At 35.3% G+C, this 18,259-nt stretch overlaps 2 protein-coding genes across 3 annotated transcripts; one reads left to right on the top strand and one right to left on the bottom strand.

The window, feature by feature from the left end:
- Nucleotides 1-4,401: 4,401 nt before the first annotated feature.
- LOC105174156 (aspartic proteinase 36) lies at nt 4,402-9,195 on the top strand. 2 transcript variants are annotated; one of them, XM_020697966.2, is made up of 12 exons: nt 4,728-4,868; nt 4,975-5,172; nt 5,261-5,350; nt 5,540-5,669; nt 5,781-6,031; nt 6,422-6,649; nt 6,892-7,054; nt 7,420-7,493; nt 7,603-7,699; nt 8,001-8,067; nt 8,706-8,777; nt 8,926-9,195. In XM_020697966.2, exons 2-12 carry the CDS (start codon nt 5,117-5,119, stop codon nt 9,096-9,098), a joined length of 1,401 nt encoding a protein of 466 aa, XP_020553625.1. In that variant the 5' UTR covers nt 4,728-4,868; nt 4,975-5,116; the 3' UTR covers nt 9,099-9,195. The 2 variants fall into 2 exon arrangements, with proteins under 2 accessions (XP_011094460.1, XP_020553625.1); XM_011096158.3 differs by lacking the exons at nt 4,975-5,172; nt 5,261-5,350 and having other exon boundaries at nt 4,402-4,893.
- A 370-nt stretch (nt 9,196-9,565) lies between these two features.
- On the bottom strand, nt 9,566-17,493 carry LOC105174154 (uncharacterized). Its single transcript, XM_011096157.3, has 12 exons — nt 17,129-17,493; nt 16,899-17,026; nt 16,734-16,796; nt 16,207-16,328; nt 15,026-15,141; nt 14,128-14,935; nt 12,828-13,559; nt 11,684-11,905; nt 11,397-11,492; nt 11,125-11,319; nt 10,856-10,969; nt 9,566-10,157 (listed from the first exon to the last, which is right to left on the bottom strand). The coding sequence occupies exons 1-12, from the start codon at nt 17,227-17,229 to the stop codon at nt 9,897-9,899; spliced, it is 2,958 nt and encodes a 985-aa protein (XP_011094459.2). The 5' UTR covers nt 17,230-17,493; the 3' UTR covers nt 9,566-9,896.
- Nucleotides 17,494-18,259: the final 766 nt, after the last annotated feature.

Genomic DNA, 18,259 nt, shown 5'->3' with positions numbered 1-18,259 from the left:
ATATTTGCCTTAAATTAGGAACTTGAAACTCAAACTGTAAATATCCTGGCAACACCCCCATTTGAGATGCCGTCACGTGATCCAGCTGTATACGGACATCTGAGTTTATAAATAATATTATTCGCACGTATTTATGGTAGGTTACATTTATTACCTTTTCGATCATATTTAATACTCTAAATCGCTTGTGATCATCTCTAAACATTCACTAACTTAAACATCATAGGGTTTTAGTTGGGAAGTTTCCAACTACCTTAACGGTCTCTTCTTTTCTCAAGACCACATTTTTGGGTGATCGGTTTCGAGCTCAATCCGACCATCAAGAGACTCTTACTAGAGTCAGATCAATTATGAAAATTTTTAAAAAAAAATTATTGTAATTTACCGTTGAGGTTATTACAAAGTTATGTCCATTCATATTTACAAAATACAAAAAGGAGGTTATGTTATTTTTGTTGATAATACATGAGTTGGATCCAGTCAACATGAGGGATCCGGGCAGCAACTACTGTTTGTGCAGAATTGTGGGATAAGTAAAAGGAAACTAACCACTTTTTTCTCATGTGTATTAATCATGACTTGGACCCAACATTTGATGGATCATGGAATAAAGTTGTTATTTGAATGGTAATACCTCCATTTTGTACTCACTTGTGTTCCTAAATCAGACAACCTACTACCTTCATCATCATTTCTCCAATTTTTGTACCGTCTCCACATACAAATACAGAATTAATTCAAGTGAAAATGACTACATTCCATTTCAACAAAGTTTTAATTCCAGCCTTATGTATATAAAAATCCATTTTTAAAGGTCTTTCTAAACACCTTTTTTCCTAATATGAAATGCAAAGTAGGTCGAATTTGGATGAAACGGTTTCAATACGCAGTTTTGAAATATCATAATTTAAATTAAAAGAGCAAAATAAACATAAATATACACTGATATTTTTGTATGTGTGCTAGTTTATATGTTGTTAACGAAATCCAGTTTAATTGACGAAATTGAAGTCACATAATCATGAGGTAATTGATTCAAATCCCACTAACGTGTGATTATTGGCCCACTTTAATTCAATTACTGATTAGCTATATATATTTCGCGTTAATAATTGTATGCTAATTGTTGATAATTGAAATTTATAATGTAATCGTAATTACATGTATACCTATTTTAGATTATCCAATGTGTAAGCAGTTAAGCATAGTTTGAGGTCAATGTCGTAATCTTCAAAATTATCTTTATCTTCGCGCTAAGGCTGTTTTTTATTAAATTAGGATTTGGTTAAACATTTTTCATGAGACATATACCAACCAAAATAAAATAAAACAGAATCAAATCAATGCACACGAAATCTTATGATGGGGTTTAGGATTACGACAATATTATCGGTCGGAACTTATATATATATATATATAATTTTAATTAATTTTAAAATAAATTGTTGATCTAATGATAATTGAGATGGATCCCAAGTACAGTAGTACGTACAAAGACTTGTATGACTCCACTGTCTATACCTAAATCCACAAGCATACCTACCTGTATTTAAAGACTTTTCATAGTCATTCTCCACGAGAAGAAACCAAAATTAATCTTCTGCTATAAGCCATATTAATAATTATTATACCTTACAATAGTTACATAGTTTTATCTTCTTTTAAATATTCCAAAAAAATTTATTTTTGAAATTAATATTCCCTACCTCAAGTATATATATATATATATTTATTCCAAGATCGGTCCGTATCGATTTTGACTTCACCAACTTGCATGATATGAATTTGCACGAATACATGGTCGGTTCTCGATTAAATCAGATGGATCCGGTCTGATTATGAAGAGACGGTCTAAAAGGATGATATTCTTTCAACTTGTCTATTCCTTCTCTTTATCTTCGGTTTGCCGTTTTAAACAAAGGCTTGCTGGATATTGTTCACTTTGTTCACTCATTTTGAATTTAAATGAAAGAATAAAATTTCATTTACCCCTTTAACATTTTGAATTTCAATTTCAAACTCTAAATATATACTGCTAGCTTTTTCAATATTTAGTCAGCATAACACAATTTAGGAGGTGTTTACGGTCGTCAAAATAAATACTTATCAACTTAATATTGAAAAGAGTATTTTTTTTTATTTAAAGCTTCTATTTAAAATTATTTAAATTAGGTTGATATAAATCAAAGTCATAAGCAAACTCCATATCAAATTCTATGATTTGTTAGTAAAAAATTGTAATTATTAAGTCCTTTGTTCAAACACTCTCAACTTTCATTACAATATGTTCTCGTCACTAAAAAAAATAAATGTCATTATCAGCACTTTTATGGTGACTTTTTATTTTATATCAATCACATAATAAATATATCATACTTATTTTGTGATTGATTTAGTTATGTGGAAGAAATTTTTTGTAAAACGAATAAACGCAACTTTCAATACATACCCTTTTGACACCTTAGCCCTTAAGCTAGCTATCATCCTTTTGTACCAAAGCTTATTCAACTGTTCCGTGCAGCCTTTGATATGGAGAATCAGCATGCAAGATTCACTTACGTAATTACACACACATACATATATATGCTTTATCTTTATCATTGACAATTAATATATATATATATATATATATGTGCTGCTAAACACAGTGTTTAGAGTTACTAGTTATATGCTATATCGAATGTAAAAAGTTGTGTTATGGGCCCTTGGTAGGTAGGAACGTTTCTAGAGTAGCTTTTTGAGCTGCTCCTGTTTCTACTCAGAAAGTATTATACAAATTAAACAACGGTTATCTGCTAAAATTGCTTAAACCTCTAATTTTGGAATTTTACATAAGTGTCCCAATTCTTCAATTAATTACAAAATAAGCCAAGATTCAACATTTTATATTTCAGTCGTATCGACCCGACTCGACTGATTTAAACTCGAGTATGTAAGGATTCATAATGATCGTTCGATTATTTTTTGGTCAATAGTTGGAATATATGTATATGTATAATATTAGTTATTGACACCCCAAATACAACTTTTGAAACCTTATATTTTAGTGCAACCTTTATATTCTAATTTTTTAAGAATGTTGCTGACTTAAACGTTGGATAACTATAACCAGGACATATTCAGTGTGGTTCTTATGATTTCTTATCTTGCAGGTCACATTTCAAGATTTCTATCTTATCTAAATAGATTTAGATCTTTCCGCATTAAAATTGGAGCTCTGTGTTCTTACTAAATTTGAAAAAATCAATACCAAGTAATTTCAGTATAATAATTGAGGTGTGTAGAAGAATATCCGGGAAAATCAGCATGCGCACAAGTTGGATTATTTATTTATTTATTTATTTTGATAAGTTGAAATGGAATGGGATTTGCTTAGAATTTACACTTGAATTACGGCCGACAGTGACATCAACAACATTGTACAAAAGTCAAGCGTGTGAACGCTCTACCACGGAACATAAGATGCAATTTCCATGCTAATTAAGTCTACACAACTTTTACATATTATCAATTCCTTGTAATAAAAGACGAGCAGCCAAAATTCACGTCAATGCTCCCATTTTATGTTTGTTGTTCAATTCCCATAAGGCTTCTAGTAACTCCAAAATTAAAATTACCACTTATTTTTAAAAGTATAAATTGATCCGAAATAAGGGTGAATTTTTTGGGTCTTATGTGGTCTACAAATGAGACCTCAAATTGTGACAAAAGATCCCTATAGTTCGACCCGCCTAGTCTTTTTTTATTTTAAGAATAACTATATTGTTTTCTCTTAAAGTTCGATATAATTATATATAAATATATATTTTTTGTAAATTAAAAAAAAATCATCTAATACTACTGACATTTATTTCTATCTAATAAATAGACGTCTCTGTTTGTTAAAATTTATCGAATTTGTCGATATTAGTAAAAAATTAAATAAAAATTTATATCAATACTTAATTGACTTGTTATTGACCTATTGTAGGTTCAGACAAATTTTTTTTCTAATAAAATTATTCTTATAAATGTTCAAATAATAATGTATGTAAGGAAGTATATCTTTATTATTATAAGGTTATTTCAATAAAAACAATTATTTGACATGAAATCAGTGAGTAATAAGTTAATTGAGGTTAAATATTAATTTTCATTCAACTTTTTTATTAATTTATTTGTTAGATAGAAACAAACATAAGAGATATTAAATGTAATTTTATAAATTATAAAGTATTTGTATATAATTACACTAAAACTTAGAGGAGGAGAGAATGATAGTTTAATTATTATTTTGTTTTATTATATATCAAAATTAAAATAAATTCCTGAGTGACCGTTTTACCCTTTGCTAAACTACTGCGATTAAATCACGGGAAATATACTTTGTTTCTATAATAGGAACCTTTTTCTGTGTCTCCGGGCCTCTGTGTCTGCGTGTGTATATAAATACGTGTGTGGTGTGTTTGTGCGTGTATGAGTGTGTGCTTTCAGGTACTTGTACACGACATTCTCAGCAAATCTCGTACCAACAGAACAACACACACACACACACAACTTTTGATTCTCATTCTACGTTTGATTTGCATAACAAGCGCAACGGATTAGCAGGAGTAGTTGTATACCATAAAATACACTTTAGTGGGCCATTGGAGTGCCGGCGATGGCTGGCTGGGTGTTGAAGGTGATGGCGGCGACGGTTGCTGTTGTCGCAGCCACCTTGGTATCGGCAGTGAGCGGCGCGGGAATTCAAAGAGTGCTTACTCTGGAGAGGGCGTTTCCGTTGAGGGAGAGGGTGGAGCTTGAGGTGATTAAGGCGCGGGACCGTGCGAGGCACGCTCGGATTTTGCAGAGCTTTTCCGGCGGCATCGTAGATTTCCCGGTCCTGGGTACTTCCGATCCCTACGTCGTTGGGTAACTTTATCCCACCTCTGAAAATTCTAGCCTTTCTCTTTTGAACTTTTTTTCCTTTGCTTTTTGTGTTTGTTTGTGTAGTTCATTCCTTTTTGCTTATCATGTTTGAGCTGTCGATATCTTGGCGAAGTCGGCAATTGAATGGAATAAACCAGCGCTCCGTTGATTCTTTCTCATTTCTGCTTTCGTCGCTGTTGGGTTGGTCAGTAAGTTAAAGAAATTTATGTTTGTGGAAAGGAAGTACACCGAAAAAGATAATCTTGATAGTTCTGGCTCTAGGTATTCTTTGAACACTGTGTTCCTTTTATTTCATTTGAATGTTGAAACAGAGGCTCTGGACAATGCTTATGTTGTTTGCATTTTTCAGGTCAAATTCACTGTTTGGACTTTGCTGTTGGATTCTATTTCTCGCTTGGGGTCCTCAATTATTGTGTGATGCTGAGATTTTTAGTTTCTCGTACGGTTTATTGGAAAATTTAGGAAATGAATGTCTGCTTTGTTTATGTTTCTCAACTTTGATGTCATCATTTTGTCTTGATATTCCAGTTATTTGTGATTTTGTGTGCACACATGATCATGTGATAATTAGTTATTCAACTTTGTTTTCTTTCTCTGATAATTAACTAAGGATTATTGAATTATACAGACTTTATTTTACCAAAGTGAGATTGGGATCTCCACCGCGAGAGTTCAATGTGCAAATTGATACTGGGAGTGACATCTTGTGGGTTACTTGCAGTCCTTGTAACAATTGCCCCCAGAGTAGTGGACTGGGAGTAAATGCTCGCTATTTATCTTGTTATATAATATTTGATTTTGTTCTCTTTGATACTTCACTGTAAGTAATTTGAGTTCCAAATTGAACTGATGATGGGTTGTACTTGCAGATTCCTCTGAATTTCTTCGATGTTGCTGCCTCTTCAACTGTTTCTCCTATTTCCTGCTCAGATAATATATGTGCTTCCATAGTTCAAACTGCATCTGCTGAATGCTCTGCTGAAAGCAACCAATGTGGTTACTCATTTCAATATGGAGATGGAAGCGGCACTGCTGGTTTTTATGTATCTGACCTGCTCTATTTTGACTCAATTTTGGGTACTTCATTAGTAGCCAATTCGTCCGCTCCTATTGTTTTTGGGTAAGCTGTTAATCTGACTCCTGCTCTTCATACATGTGCTCTCAGATGTGGTTTGGTATATATGCTACTCCCCTTGCATGACAGAAGTAATCCTTTATGCTGTACTATTTTGCCATTATCATTCACACAACCAACTTGATTGTAGAATGGCACTAACCTTGAGATAAAAAGCTGTAAGCAAAGCTTGATATGTTAAAAATAAAGGCTATGTGTTGAGTTTCTGGGAAATTGGAAGCCAAAGTAAAAGAAAGTTACTCTATTAAACATTTCGATCATTGGGCTTGACATACATTAAATTCTATATTTCTCACTTCTATCTCCTTGTCCTTTCGGGCATATGACAACTAGAATTTTTGTTTGCTGAGACATCATCATTTTCTGTGGCAACAGGTGCAGCACCTCTCTGTTTGGGGACTTGACTAAATCAGATAGAGCAGTTGATGGGATCTTCGGGTTTGGCCGGCAGGATCTTTCAGTAATATCGCAACTGTCTTCTCGCAGGATTACACCTAAAGTGTTTTCCCATTGCTTGAGAGGAGAGGGAAATGGTGGAGGTGTGTTAGTTCTTGGTGAGATATTGGATCCAAGAATCGTTTATACTCCCCTTGTTCCATCACAGTACGTATATTTTCTACAAGATGGAAATGTTTTGGCATTGTCTGTGGGTTTTAAGCATTCACTGACACTTGCTATGGTATAAGATTGTTATGATACATGCATCACAATAAGGAAATTGAAATTTCATGCACACGATGAGCATCTAGTTAGTGGGCATTTCTTGTGTCCCTTATTTGTGTGGGTAAAGTGCATTTCGAAGTTTGAGATACTTCTAATTTGACCTTTTATCACTAATGTTTCAGGTCTCATTACAATTTATATCTCCAGAGCATTGCTGTCAACGGAGAAGTATTACCTATTGATCCGGCAGTTTTTGCAACATCTGGCAACCAGGGAACCATTGTTGATTCTGGAACAACTTTGGCATACCTTGTGGAAGGAGCTTATGATCCTTTTGTTTCTGCTGTAATTATATCTCAACCCACTTCAGAACTGCCTCTCGTCAGTCATGAATTTTTTGAAGCTAGAACCTGTGATAATGTGACAGTTCTCATCTTGCACCATATGTCTCATTAGTGACATCAAGGGCATGCTTAAATGCTCTTGCCAGACCCAGGCTGCTAGAGCCGGGATCATGTAGTTGACTTAAACGAACTTAGTGGAACTAAAATAGTTGAAGCATTCTGATACTAACGTGCATTATCCGACTACAAACATGAGACTTTGCCCTATTCAAATCTGTTTGAATAATTAGGTCTTATGCAGCAACGTTATTGTAAACAAAGTTAATAGTTTTTTGCACCAACAGTGAGGTCTTATTGGCTCTGCAGATAACTGCAGCTGTTTCTCCATCTGTAAGACCAATTATTTCAAGAGGAAATCAATGCTATCTAGTCCCTACAAGGTTTGCATTTTCCTCATTGTTTAGACCGTTATCTCTAGTGCTACTCTGACGAAACATCCTTGATCAGGATTTATAGAGACCTGAATAAAAATGTTTCTTCTCTTATCAGTGTAATTGAGATTTTCCCACCCGTTGCTCTGAATTTTGCTGGGGGTGCATCCATGATTTTAAGACCAATTGACTACCTCATACGCACGGGATTTCTTGTGAGTATTCTACTTGTCTCTGCATTTGATGTCTTCATTATTCCTCCACATTCTGTTAAGACCACTCTGATCACTGACAAGGTTGACTTTGGATCATGCTAGTTCTATTATTGTTGTTTTTGTTTTTACTGTAATATCTTCATTATCGTCCTGATTATATTTGTTACTATTGTTACTATAATCACATGCAGCAGCAGCATCACATCATGACCATAATTATTGTTATCGTTGTTGGAATTTCTATTATTCTTATGCAGCTCTCAGTAAATATGTAAAATGTTTCATTCTTGCTGTTTTTCAGGATGGTGCTGCAATGTGGTGCATGGGCTTCATTAAAGTTCAGAATCAAGGCACAACAATTTTAGGAGGTCAGTTGCTTGCCTTTTCTTAAGGACGATGGTCTGCTTAATATGTCTTATGAACTTACTTCCTATGACCCACTGAACCTTCTTCTCAAGCTAATGATTTTTGCACATAATAGACAAACCTAAATGAATAAAAAATTTTGATAAACAAAATGTCAGCATGAATCACCATCAGTTCTCGTGTATTTTTTTCTCCAAAGCTGTGCATGTAACTTCATTTGGTTTTAACTTAAAAGCTTAATGAGCAAAAGACAGCTGGAGATGTAATGGACTAGAATATAACTCAAGCCAGGATCAAAGCAGGTGGTAGACTTCTGAGAGGTTAATTCATTTCGTCATGAAAAATTACAAATCCATCATATCATTTTTAGGACATAACACCATGTTTTGCATGTTAACCATGTCTGCAAACAACAGCCTTTTCCAACTTATAAAATGAAAGATATTTGCTTCCTAGCTTCTCTAGATTTGGCAGGAGAACAGTCCGACACCCTGATACAAAATGCAGACTCAATTATGTTTTAGTTTGAGATGATTGATGTGCTATCACTTTTTCAGGCGATGAAATGGTGTCTTTTGGTTTGTCCGTAAACTTCAAAAGCAAATATCTGCAGAACTTATTTGTTATTTTCTTGTTCCAGATCTTGTTCTTAAAGACAAAATCTTTGTTTATGATTTGGCTCATCAAAGAATAGGATGGGCAGACTACGATTGTAAGTTTTACTTTTTCCTTCTGTCCAATTCGTTTCATCATCTTAAGAACATCTAAACACCAGACCAAAAATCCCATATACCTCATCTTCTACCGGTGGTAAAAATCTGATTCTACCGTTTATTTACAATATGATTATTTTCCTTCAGGTTCTTTGTCTGTGAATGTATCCATAACTTCCAGTAAAGATGAATTTATGAATGCTGGACAGCTGAGTGTGAGCAGCAGCTTATCAACTGGTGCAGTCTTCAAAATAATGCATAAGAGTAATATTGTTCTCATGCTGCATTTATTGGTAACTGTAGGTTGTCTATTTTTGTAAATTACTCTTTGTGTCCCATTATTGGCACTGTTGCTGATTCATATATTTGTAAAGATTGGCAGCCAAATTAATGTAATCTCATCTTCTTTTCCAAGAATAGATCTGCGCAGCTTATCTCTCCTTTCTTAGTTATTCTTTTTTACGGCCAAGTCTACCCATCAAAGATACTCACTTGATTTGCTTCACTCATATTTTTGCTGGTTAAGGCAGCCTCAATTGATTCCTAAAATTGAAAAGGAAATATAATAATTAGACATCAATCATCGCACGGCGATTGCATGTAAAATTTTGGAATTACTGACGCTTCAATCGTATCACAGAAAATTACTTCATGAATGCAGAACCTTTGTCCAAGAATCATTCTATATACAGTTTTCATTGAGCTTGTAAAATCAATCAAATTATCTCGTAAAACAGAGTGAGAAGAATCACCAGCCTCAATAACAAACATTTTCGGATGATTAAAATGATGCACAAACCTGGATGCAAATATGATTAGAAAATTGTTGTGTGAGGAAAGAATCAAATTTTCATCCTCACTGACAGTGTGCTTCTGTAACAATATGTCGCTATGATAGAAACAGAATTAAGCACAATTAGCCTACCTTTTCTGTCTTCCAATTTTCCTCTGTTTTTGAATTTACAACATTTGATTGAAGATTTTGTACTCATCAATCAGAATTAAGTCAAACCACAGGAAAAGCATGCTAGAAAGTGGCTGGTCCGAGATCTAAGACAACAAAAAGCTCCTGCAAACTACAAAGGTCACAGGAAGATGGAGTCGCAAGCAGTTTCTGTTCACCTCCACTTCTCCTGAAGCTCTTTCTTTTCTGACCAAACCCACGTAACGAAAATTGCCACAAGAAGGGCAACAATTGTGATTAGAAGCAGCGCGTAGCTGAAATCTTCAGTAAGTGAATCATATGTTCTGGAAGGTGCAAGTCGAGTGAAAAAGAGATCCACGCCATAAGCAAAAACAAGGGTGGTTGACTCCAGCTTTGCAGGAATAGTTGCTATGCCTCTTAGACCTTCCACCTTAAGAGCATGAGTTACGTAAGACTGCAAAAGGGAGAAATAGGATCAAACACTTAATGACATGCATTGGCAGAAAAGGATAATAATTTGGACTAAGGAGCCAACGAAATCTTTCTACATAGTAAACTCTATCAGGCTTCAATGGTTCTTTACAGAAGTATGGAGGTCGAACAATTTTACTGCTATCCACTTATTCAACAATCAGCTAAAAGTTAAAATGCTATGAGACATTCCAGTTTGCTCTTCGTTCTAATTAAGGGTTGATTATGTATTAATATACAAAACTAAATAAAGGTCCTGGGCTGTAGACAAAAGTAACATTCAGGTTCACAAGATAACAGCAAATACAACCACATCCTAAGATATGGAATTCGAAACATGTCTCAACCTTCATACTCAAGCTCAATCTTGAACTACAAATTCTTGGGTCAATGGTCATGTACATGAAGACGGGGACTACCAAGAGTGCTAAAACAATTTAAATGATTATCAAGCCTTACTGCTCAGATGCACACTATAATAAACTAAGACCAACGCACAATCATATAGGTTTCTTAAATGAATATCAAGCCCGCATTTTAGAGAGTTCACTTGTGCATCAGCATGATAACTGGCAACATAATCAATGTCCACAAGTACACAGCAAGAAGAAATGTAAAGTGTAGCCATCCTTGGAAAAAGCAGATTGAAAGAAAGTCATGATTTTTAGTTTTAGCAATCACCTGAGGAATAATTGGTAATGAATCAGTAAGAGGAATAATTCCTTCCTCTTTCTCAGCTTGAGTGGGGTTAACTGTCCTCCGGGGATCCAGAAACCGCTTATCAAGAGCCAAAACCTGTTAATAGATTCAAGGCATAAAACGATCAGCTAAGAACCAAGCATCTCCATGATGATTTCCAATACACAATAGAACTCAAAAGTGGACTAGGGGAGGTATCATATAAAGACATACCACAAATAACAATCAGAAATATAATTAAAAACGCTGACCTGGTCGCCAATTGTACCAAGAAGAACCTGCTTGGACGTTATGCCTTTGGCTGTCGATGTCACTGCCATGGTCTTCACTGAATGTGCAAAGAAATAGGATTGTGACTTTGTGAAGACCTCAGGGCGGGAGTACGCCGTTATAGGAGATGTAAGATTATGCGTCCCAAAAACAAGCTTCAAAACATCTTTGTTCTCCTACATATGGAAATAATATAAGCAAGTGCAGACACTAGGGAATATGAAAATACATAAGATCATGCTGAAGGAAGTACCGCACGAGCTTGGTCATAGATTTCAATGACAGACATCTCATACCGGTGGGCCCTCAGGTTGAAGTAGTGATAGACAATCCAATTCTCACTAAAGACCTTTGGAGAAGAAAAGTATGGTGAATTATTCAGTTTCCACAATGAAAAGAGACCACAGAAAAGCACACCATTAGATATAAGATCAAACTAGTTTTTCACTTTTTTTCTTCACTCTTTTTTTTTTGGTTGTTTAGAGGGGGGTTTATGCAATGGTAATTTCCGTGGATGGTTGTAAGAGAAGGAAAACTTACAGCCTTTATGGGACCCTGCGAACCATGATGGGTCATCCGGTGCAATATGCGACCAGTTACAGTATCAATCACGTAAACAACCAGAGATGACTCATCTGGGGTAACTGAACCAATAGGACCAACAGCTTTGGGTGCAACAGTAGCCAAAAACAGCAGATTCTTCGATATATATTTGTACATCACTTCCTGATCAGCTGTCACCTTTGCTTGAGTATGAACTACCTGGAGAAGACAAGAATATGTGTGAAGGAAAATCATCAGACAGCTAAAAGTCTATAATATCATGATAAAAACCTTTGCAGGAAAATGTCAACCAAGCATCCATCCTATACTGACTACGTCAAAAAGAGATGAAATTCAAGCCAGATTTCACTGAGGCTTTAGATGCCATTTATCTTTTAGGCACAATTCATAAAATCATGTGCAGCAATCATTCCTGTGCAATAGCCCACCAATAGCAGCAAGAAATAGGAAACTAGTGAAATACAGGATTCAGCAATAAGGTAATCCAAGCATACCTGCTTCAACCAAATGTATTGGTAGCAAGATTATTAACTAAGAAAGAATATTATTTGCAGCTTTTAGACAATACAGTACCATGACTTCATAGTATGTCATCAATTTGAAATTGAACTATAGAATCTGAAAGCTTTTATGCCTGTACAAGCCCAGTTCTCTACTTGAAAAATATCAACACAAGATGGCTGGAAAAGATAACCCATGAATAATAAAGTTGTGTGGAAAAATTCTAATGCTTGATAAATAAAGCATCTCTGCTGAACATTCATTGTGTCTTAACACAGGCTTTTCCATTGCTAAAAATGAATGACAGATAAACAATTAGTATATTGTAGTTAACTAACAAGGTGGTGTACACTGCTAGATAAACTCATAAAAGGGACACAAAAGCTCATAATAAGTAAAATGTTGTCTAAACATGTGGAAAGATTCCCCAAGTTAATGACAATTTTGACATTATATGTAGGTGATTCAAGTGAGATTTAGTAGCTCATGAAAAGGAAGGCTTTCAAATATGAATGATAGCAAAGTAAGATTGCATCATAACTTTCTCAAGAAAGTCAGAAGTCTCTATCAGCCCAAAATTCATTTTCTGACGAAATAGGAATAAAGAAGAAAGGAGCACCTCATTTAAACTTCTGGTTGCAGTTGCAGCAATCTTTTCTGACTCTGATGGGAAGACAATTGACCATAGATCCCTTGTGTCGAAACAGAAGTCATCTGCAACCTCGAGAACACAATTTGTCTGCAGTCCATAGCCCCTTAGGATACCTTTGTCAGTTTCAGCTGCATACCAATATATGTTCCCTAATTCCTGCTGAAGAATGCCAAGAGCCTCAGCAGTTCTAGGGTACAGGTGGGCATGTTGATTTGCATCCACTAGCAAATGCAACCGCTGTTCCATGGAATCAGTAAAATGCAATGGAATAATGTGCGCAATGGAATGAATAGGTCCGATATGACTGCGCTCCTCCCCTGTATATGTGTCAACAATAGAGAGAACACCAGCAGAATCTGAATTGTAGCCACATCTTCCGACAACCAGAACTGATGGATTCTCATCCAAAGCATGATGATGAGGATCCTGCCACTGATGTAAACTAATCCCTCTAGGATTTTCACATGCCTCTGATTTGCGAAGAGAATTCAGTAAACGAGACCACACAATTCTTCCATCTCCAGTGTGCAGGGCAAAAACTTTTCCTGCTCGAGTAAGTACTATGAGAAGCTTCCTGAACCCATTGTGGTCCCGAGTCATCTTGCTTTTCTCGGAACTTTGCAACCTTATTTTCTGTATGGCTACCACATCATCAGGGGTTGCTATCATTAGAGTTCCTTTCAGCTTCAGCAGATGTCCCTTTAAAAGAAAGGTTGAGAGAACAATGAAAAAGTCAAAGCAACCACTTCATATAGGATCGTGAATAACAAAGAGACATAAAAGATGCAACACGGGGTACAGATTTTCATCTTTTTTAGTAAGCTGAGAAATTAACATCATTCAATTCAATCATTATGCATTAAATGGGAGAGTAGAAAATACACATACAACGTCAGCATGTCCTCATTTCCCCTGGGCAGATAAAAGAGAACATAAGACCATTGTTATGTGTTCTTATGAGCAAACTTGATAGGTCAAAATCTAATTCCAAATAGTAGTGCACATGACCATTAACTAGAGGCTTCAAATGCTATTCAAATCTAGGGAGGTGCTTCTTGTAAATTTTTTTTCCACTATGGAGGCTATAGCAGGACATAGATCAAAGCCCTCGGGAAGACGAGCAATATGCTCAATATATGATAAATAGATCTCAGATGGAACAGTATAATCATACCAGTGTTACCAATAAAACAAGTTTCAGTAGAAGCACAACACTTCAAAACTACAAAGAAATTCAGTAGCTAGCTTACTTCCAATAACAGCTTACCTTAAGCCATTCGAAAAGGCTGTGTTCTACTTTCGCAACAGACACACTGTCCTTCTCAACTGGTAACTCTGATGCTTTTACGTCGATAACGGAAGCTAGTCCATCTTCCCTACTCCAGACAATCTCACCTTGTTGTAACAGTAACAAAGAATGGTCTTCCATGACAATCAAAACCCTGAACCCATTCGACCGGTCCGTACGAACATAGCTATTGATAAAAACCTTATGCACAAGGCCCCTCTGATGATCCATCTGGATTGTTTCCTCTATTAAATTGGATGTCCAGTCATTACCAAGCTTCACAGTCAAAAGAATCTTACCATCGCCATGCTGGATTAGGGCAACAGCTTTTTGGCCTTCCGGTAGAGAAAGAGAATCACTGACAGCATTTTCATGACCAATTTTGTGCACGACCTTCAACTTGCTCTCATTTATCACCTCAATAAAGATAACAGAAGCATCTATTTTTAAAGTAAACATTCCAGGAATTTTGGAAGGTACTATAGCAGCTGCTCCTGAAATATCCTCGATCAGCTGAGAAACATGTGTCTGGTGAAAGCTAATTTTTCCATCTTGGAAGCAAATAACAACCAGAACTTTTCGAGTAGAATCCAGTGCCACAGCTGTGTCGTCCGTTACAAATGACAAATCCCCAGAAAACCCAGCAGGAAACAACATGTTGTTATGCTTCAACAGCTCACCACTCTTAACATTGAGTTGAAAAACATCAAATCCGGAGAAACCAAGCAAACCTACAGCGTATATTATCTCGCTTCCATCTGGATAAATTAACTGTTGGACATCAATGCTGCAAAACATGAGAAAAATATTCAGCCATTGTTTGGAAAAACATGACAAGTATCAAAGAGGTTGACATTTTGAGTTTAAGTTATCAAACCCCTCAGAAGCTAACTCCTTTTTCCAGATGACTTCACCATCAATGCTTGCAACAGCGTGAATAAAACCATTACCATAAACAAAGATCATGTTGTCCTTGTCGACCTTCAAATTTGTCTGTAATAAACAATAGTATTGTATATCACTTCCAGTGAACTGTTGGAATGAGATCAATGTATCATGGAGTTGTTATCCATGAGTTGGCAACAAAGCCAAGGAAGATTTTTGAATTATGATTACACGCACTATAGACATAGAGCCTTTCAAGTAACAGAAGAAAATATAATATTCTTCAGAAATAAAACAGGGTTTTATGCAAGACCCATAACTCCAGAAAACATCTGCTCTTTGCCATAAATACTGATAGCAGTATGATGATAGTTAGCTGAAAATACTGACCTAAATGTAGCTCACTAGGAAGTAATGATTCTTCAAAACAATGTATCTATTTTTTCAGTCACCAAAATTGCGTGAGCTGAAGTCTCCCACTCACATTGCTAATAAAATATCAAACTGTGGAGGCACTATGGGCTCTTGGATTAAGGGAAAGAGAGGTCTTTCCACCACAACAAATTGGAACATTCTACCTTCAAAAACACGTAATATTGCCATGAATACCCTAGTATTTGAGTGATTGTTAGCAATCTCACAAATGTTAGGAAAAACAGCATTAGCATACTATTTTAAAGAGTTATTCTTGCCAAGTATAAAAAGGAGCATATCTAAACACTTGGAGAATAAAGTAGAAGTGCAAACAGAACAAATTAGACATATTGAAATTGTTGGGCCAGTAAGTTAGTTTTAGGCTTTTCGCGATTCATTGAAGGGCAGCGCTTTGACACCAAAACAGTGGCTGGGATGAAGTTCAAACCCAGATGAGGATCATGGTGTTTGGGCCCGTGCTTGACCAAAAGATGGAACAAGCTTTTCCTTTATTCACTTCACTTAATATACTCAGTTGAAAAGTGAATCAAGGTCACATCAGCACATTCATAACCTAATCATGAAGAACCAATGGAACATAATCTAATATTAGCATGGTATTCATGTACCACACTGTATATTGACGGACTTCCTTCACAAAGTGCACATTGTCATCCAACAAAAGGTCCTATTAAGATGAGGTAAAGCATAGGACATCAACTGGGCTTTTTTAAGCTAAGGATATCACTTTAAACTCACTGGAATTAGTAATAATGGCTTCGAGGGCGTCGAGCCAATAAGTGTTGATTCCCACACCATCTGGCCATCAGGAAGGTTCCAAGCTCTTAAGACACTTCCTCCAGATGACAGAGTAATAACATCTGCAGATATATGAAAACAGCTACTAAGGATCGTATATCCATTGACATATAGCTTAATTACTGAAAGTGCTACAGCAATACATTTGATTAAATGAAAATTTCCTAAAACTGTACTTTTCATGTGATTATGCGGGTTATATTTAATCAAGCTGATCAAATCCAAAATGCCTTATCGACTGTTGTCAACAGAATAGAAGATTTAGCAATCTACTTAAGTTTTCAAGAGAGAGAAAATGAAAAGGAAAACAATGTAATGTTAGCTGAATATCATTATGGACCAACAAATATGCAGGAAACTAACCAATTTTCATTCTAAGATATACTGAAACTAACAAATCCAAGTAACATATAAAACATATCTCTCAGCATAAGAACAGAAGCGACTATAAAACATATCGTGGTTACATTTTCCAAGTGCAACATCTATTTGATCTATGGCGTCGTTGGGCCCCAATACATGCCTCCAAACTGCAGCACAAGCAAAAGATTACTGTAAATGATACGCCACAAAGTACAATATGCTCAGTCAAAACTTCACAAGTTAAATTCGGGAAAAAGAGAAACACTCACAAATCTCTCCATGGCGAAGATCAAGCGAGGCGACGACATTTTCCTCAGTAGAGACTATGACGCGCTTCCTCGCCGCCTTCTGCGTGTGGAAAACTGCGTGCTTTACTTTCCCTATGTACTGTTGATGCCTACGCAATCGCAAACCACCCAATCATCAATTTCACCAACTACCAGACAAAATTGCATAACATTATTAAGCATATACACATGGACAGAGAATAGGCGGAGACCAATCCATGAGGCCGACTTGGTCTTCGTAGAGAGAGTAAGCAGGATCGGAGGAAGCGAAGAACATGAGGAGGAGCAGAAAAGCCCTAATCGCCATATTCATGGCGACCACGATTGTTTAGATTTCTCTCTCTAAAAAGGAGAAGACAACAAGAAAAACAGATCTGATAGCAGGGGGCGATACTTGTAAGGAGACACAGACCAAACCAACTCTATAGTATTAGTAGTAGAAGTAGCTGTGAGTGCTGCTGGAACTTGGCTTGGGACATAACTTTTCACTCACCTCCGGCCTTTAGTTTAATTTAGCGTAAATTACATTTGTAGTTCGGATATTTTGTAACATTATAAGTTACACCTTTTGAGTAATTTTAGTATAATATTTTTTAAAATGTATTTGTACAAATATTATTTCTGAATAAGTGTGTAGAATGTAGATGTAATTATTATTATTATTTCTGAACGTGGAGTTGAAATTTTGCGTAAGATATGGGGTATTTATGTATTTTTTAACTGGTGTCAAAGTAATTTAATTTTTAATTTAAGAAAATCTTTTTTTTTTATTTTCTTTTTCCCCCTTTTGTTATTCAATCAAAATCTTGAATCTCGATCGGAGGTTATTGATTTTTTATTTATATTTGAGATTTAGTGTCATGTTTTTTTGATAATGATGAGTTTATTTCATTTTCAAGTCTTGACACTTTTCGTAATTCTTTGATTTTTCTCAAAATTCTTATATTTAATATATCCAATTTATTGCATCATTCGGGCAATGATCGAATAGTATGTTAAGGTTCACTAATTTATGAGTATTTGGCCATTTTATTTTTTATTAAATATAAATCCGCATATATTATAAAATATTTTTTAAAAAATTTACAAAATATTATATCTCTTTGGAAAATAAATATTTGAACTGATTGGATAAAATATTGGCAATGAACTTAAAATAAATAGTAATGACAATTTTATAATTAATATATTAATTTTTGAAAAAAAATAAAAAGAATTGGAAATAAATTAATAATTCATACTCTTATGATTAAAGGAGTTTATCGGTTTCCAATATTATATATATATATATATATATTATAAGCCGATGTCATAAAAAAATTATTTAACATTTTTCAACATTT

This window comes from Sesamum indicum, linkage group LG11 (genome assembly GCF_026168435.1).
Source record: "Sesamum indicum cultivar Baizhima isolate 11 linkage group LG11, ASM2616843v1, whole genome shotgun sequence".
Taxonomy (NCBI): domain Eukaryota; kingdom Viridiplantae; phylum Streptophyta; class Magnoliopsida; order Lamiales; family Pedaliaceae; genus Sesamum; species Sesamum indicum.
Note: the sequence above shows the minus strand (reverse complement) of the source record. Positions and strands in the feature narration are given on the sequence as shown.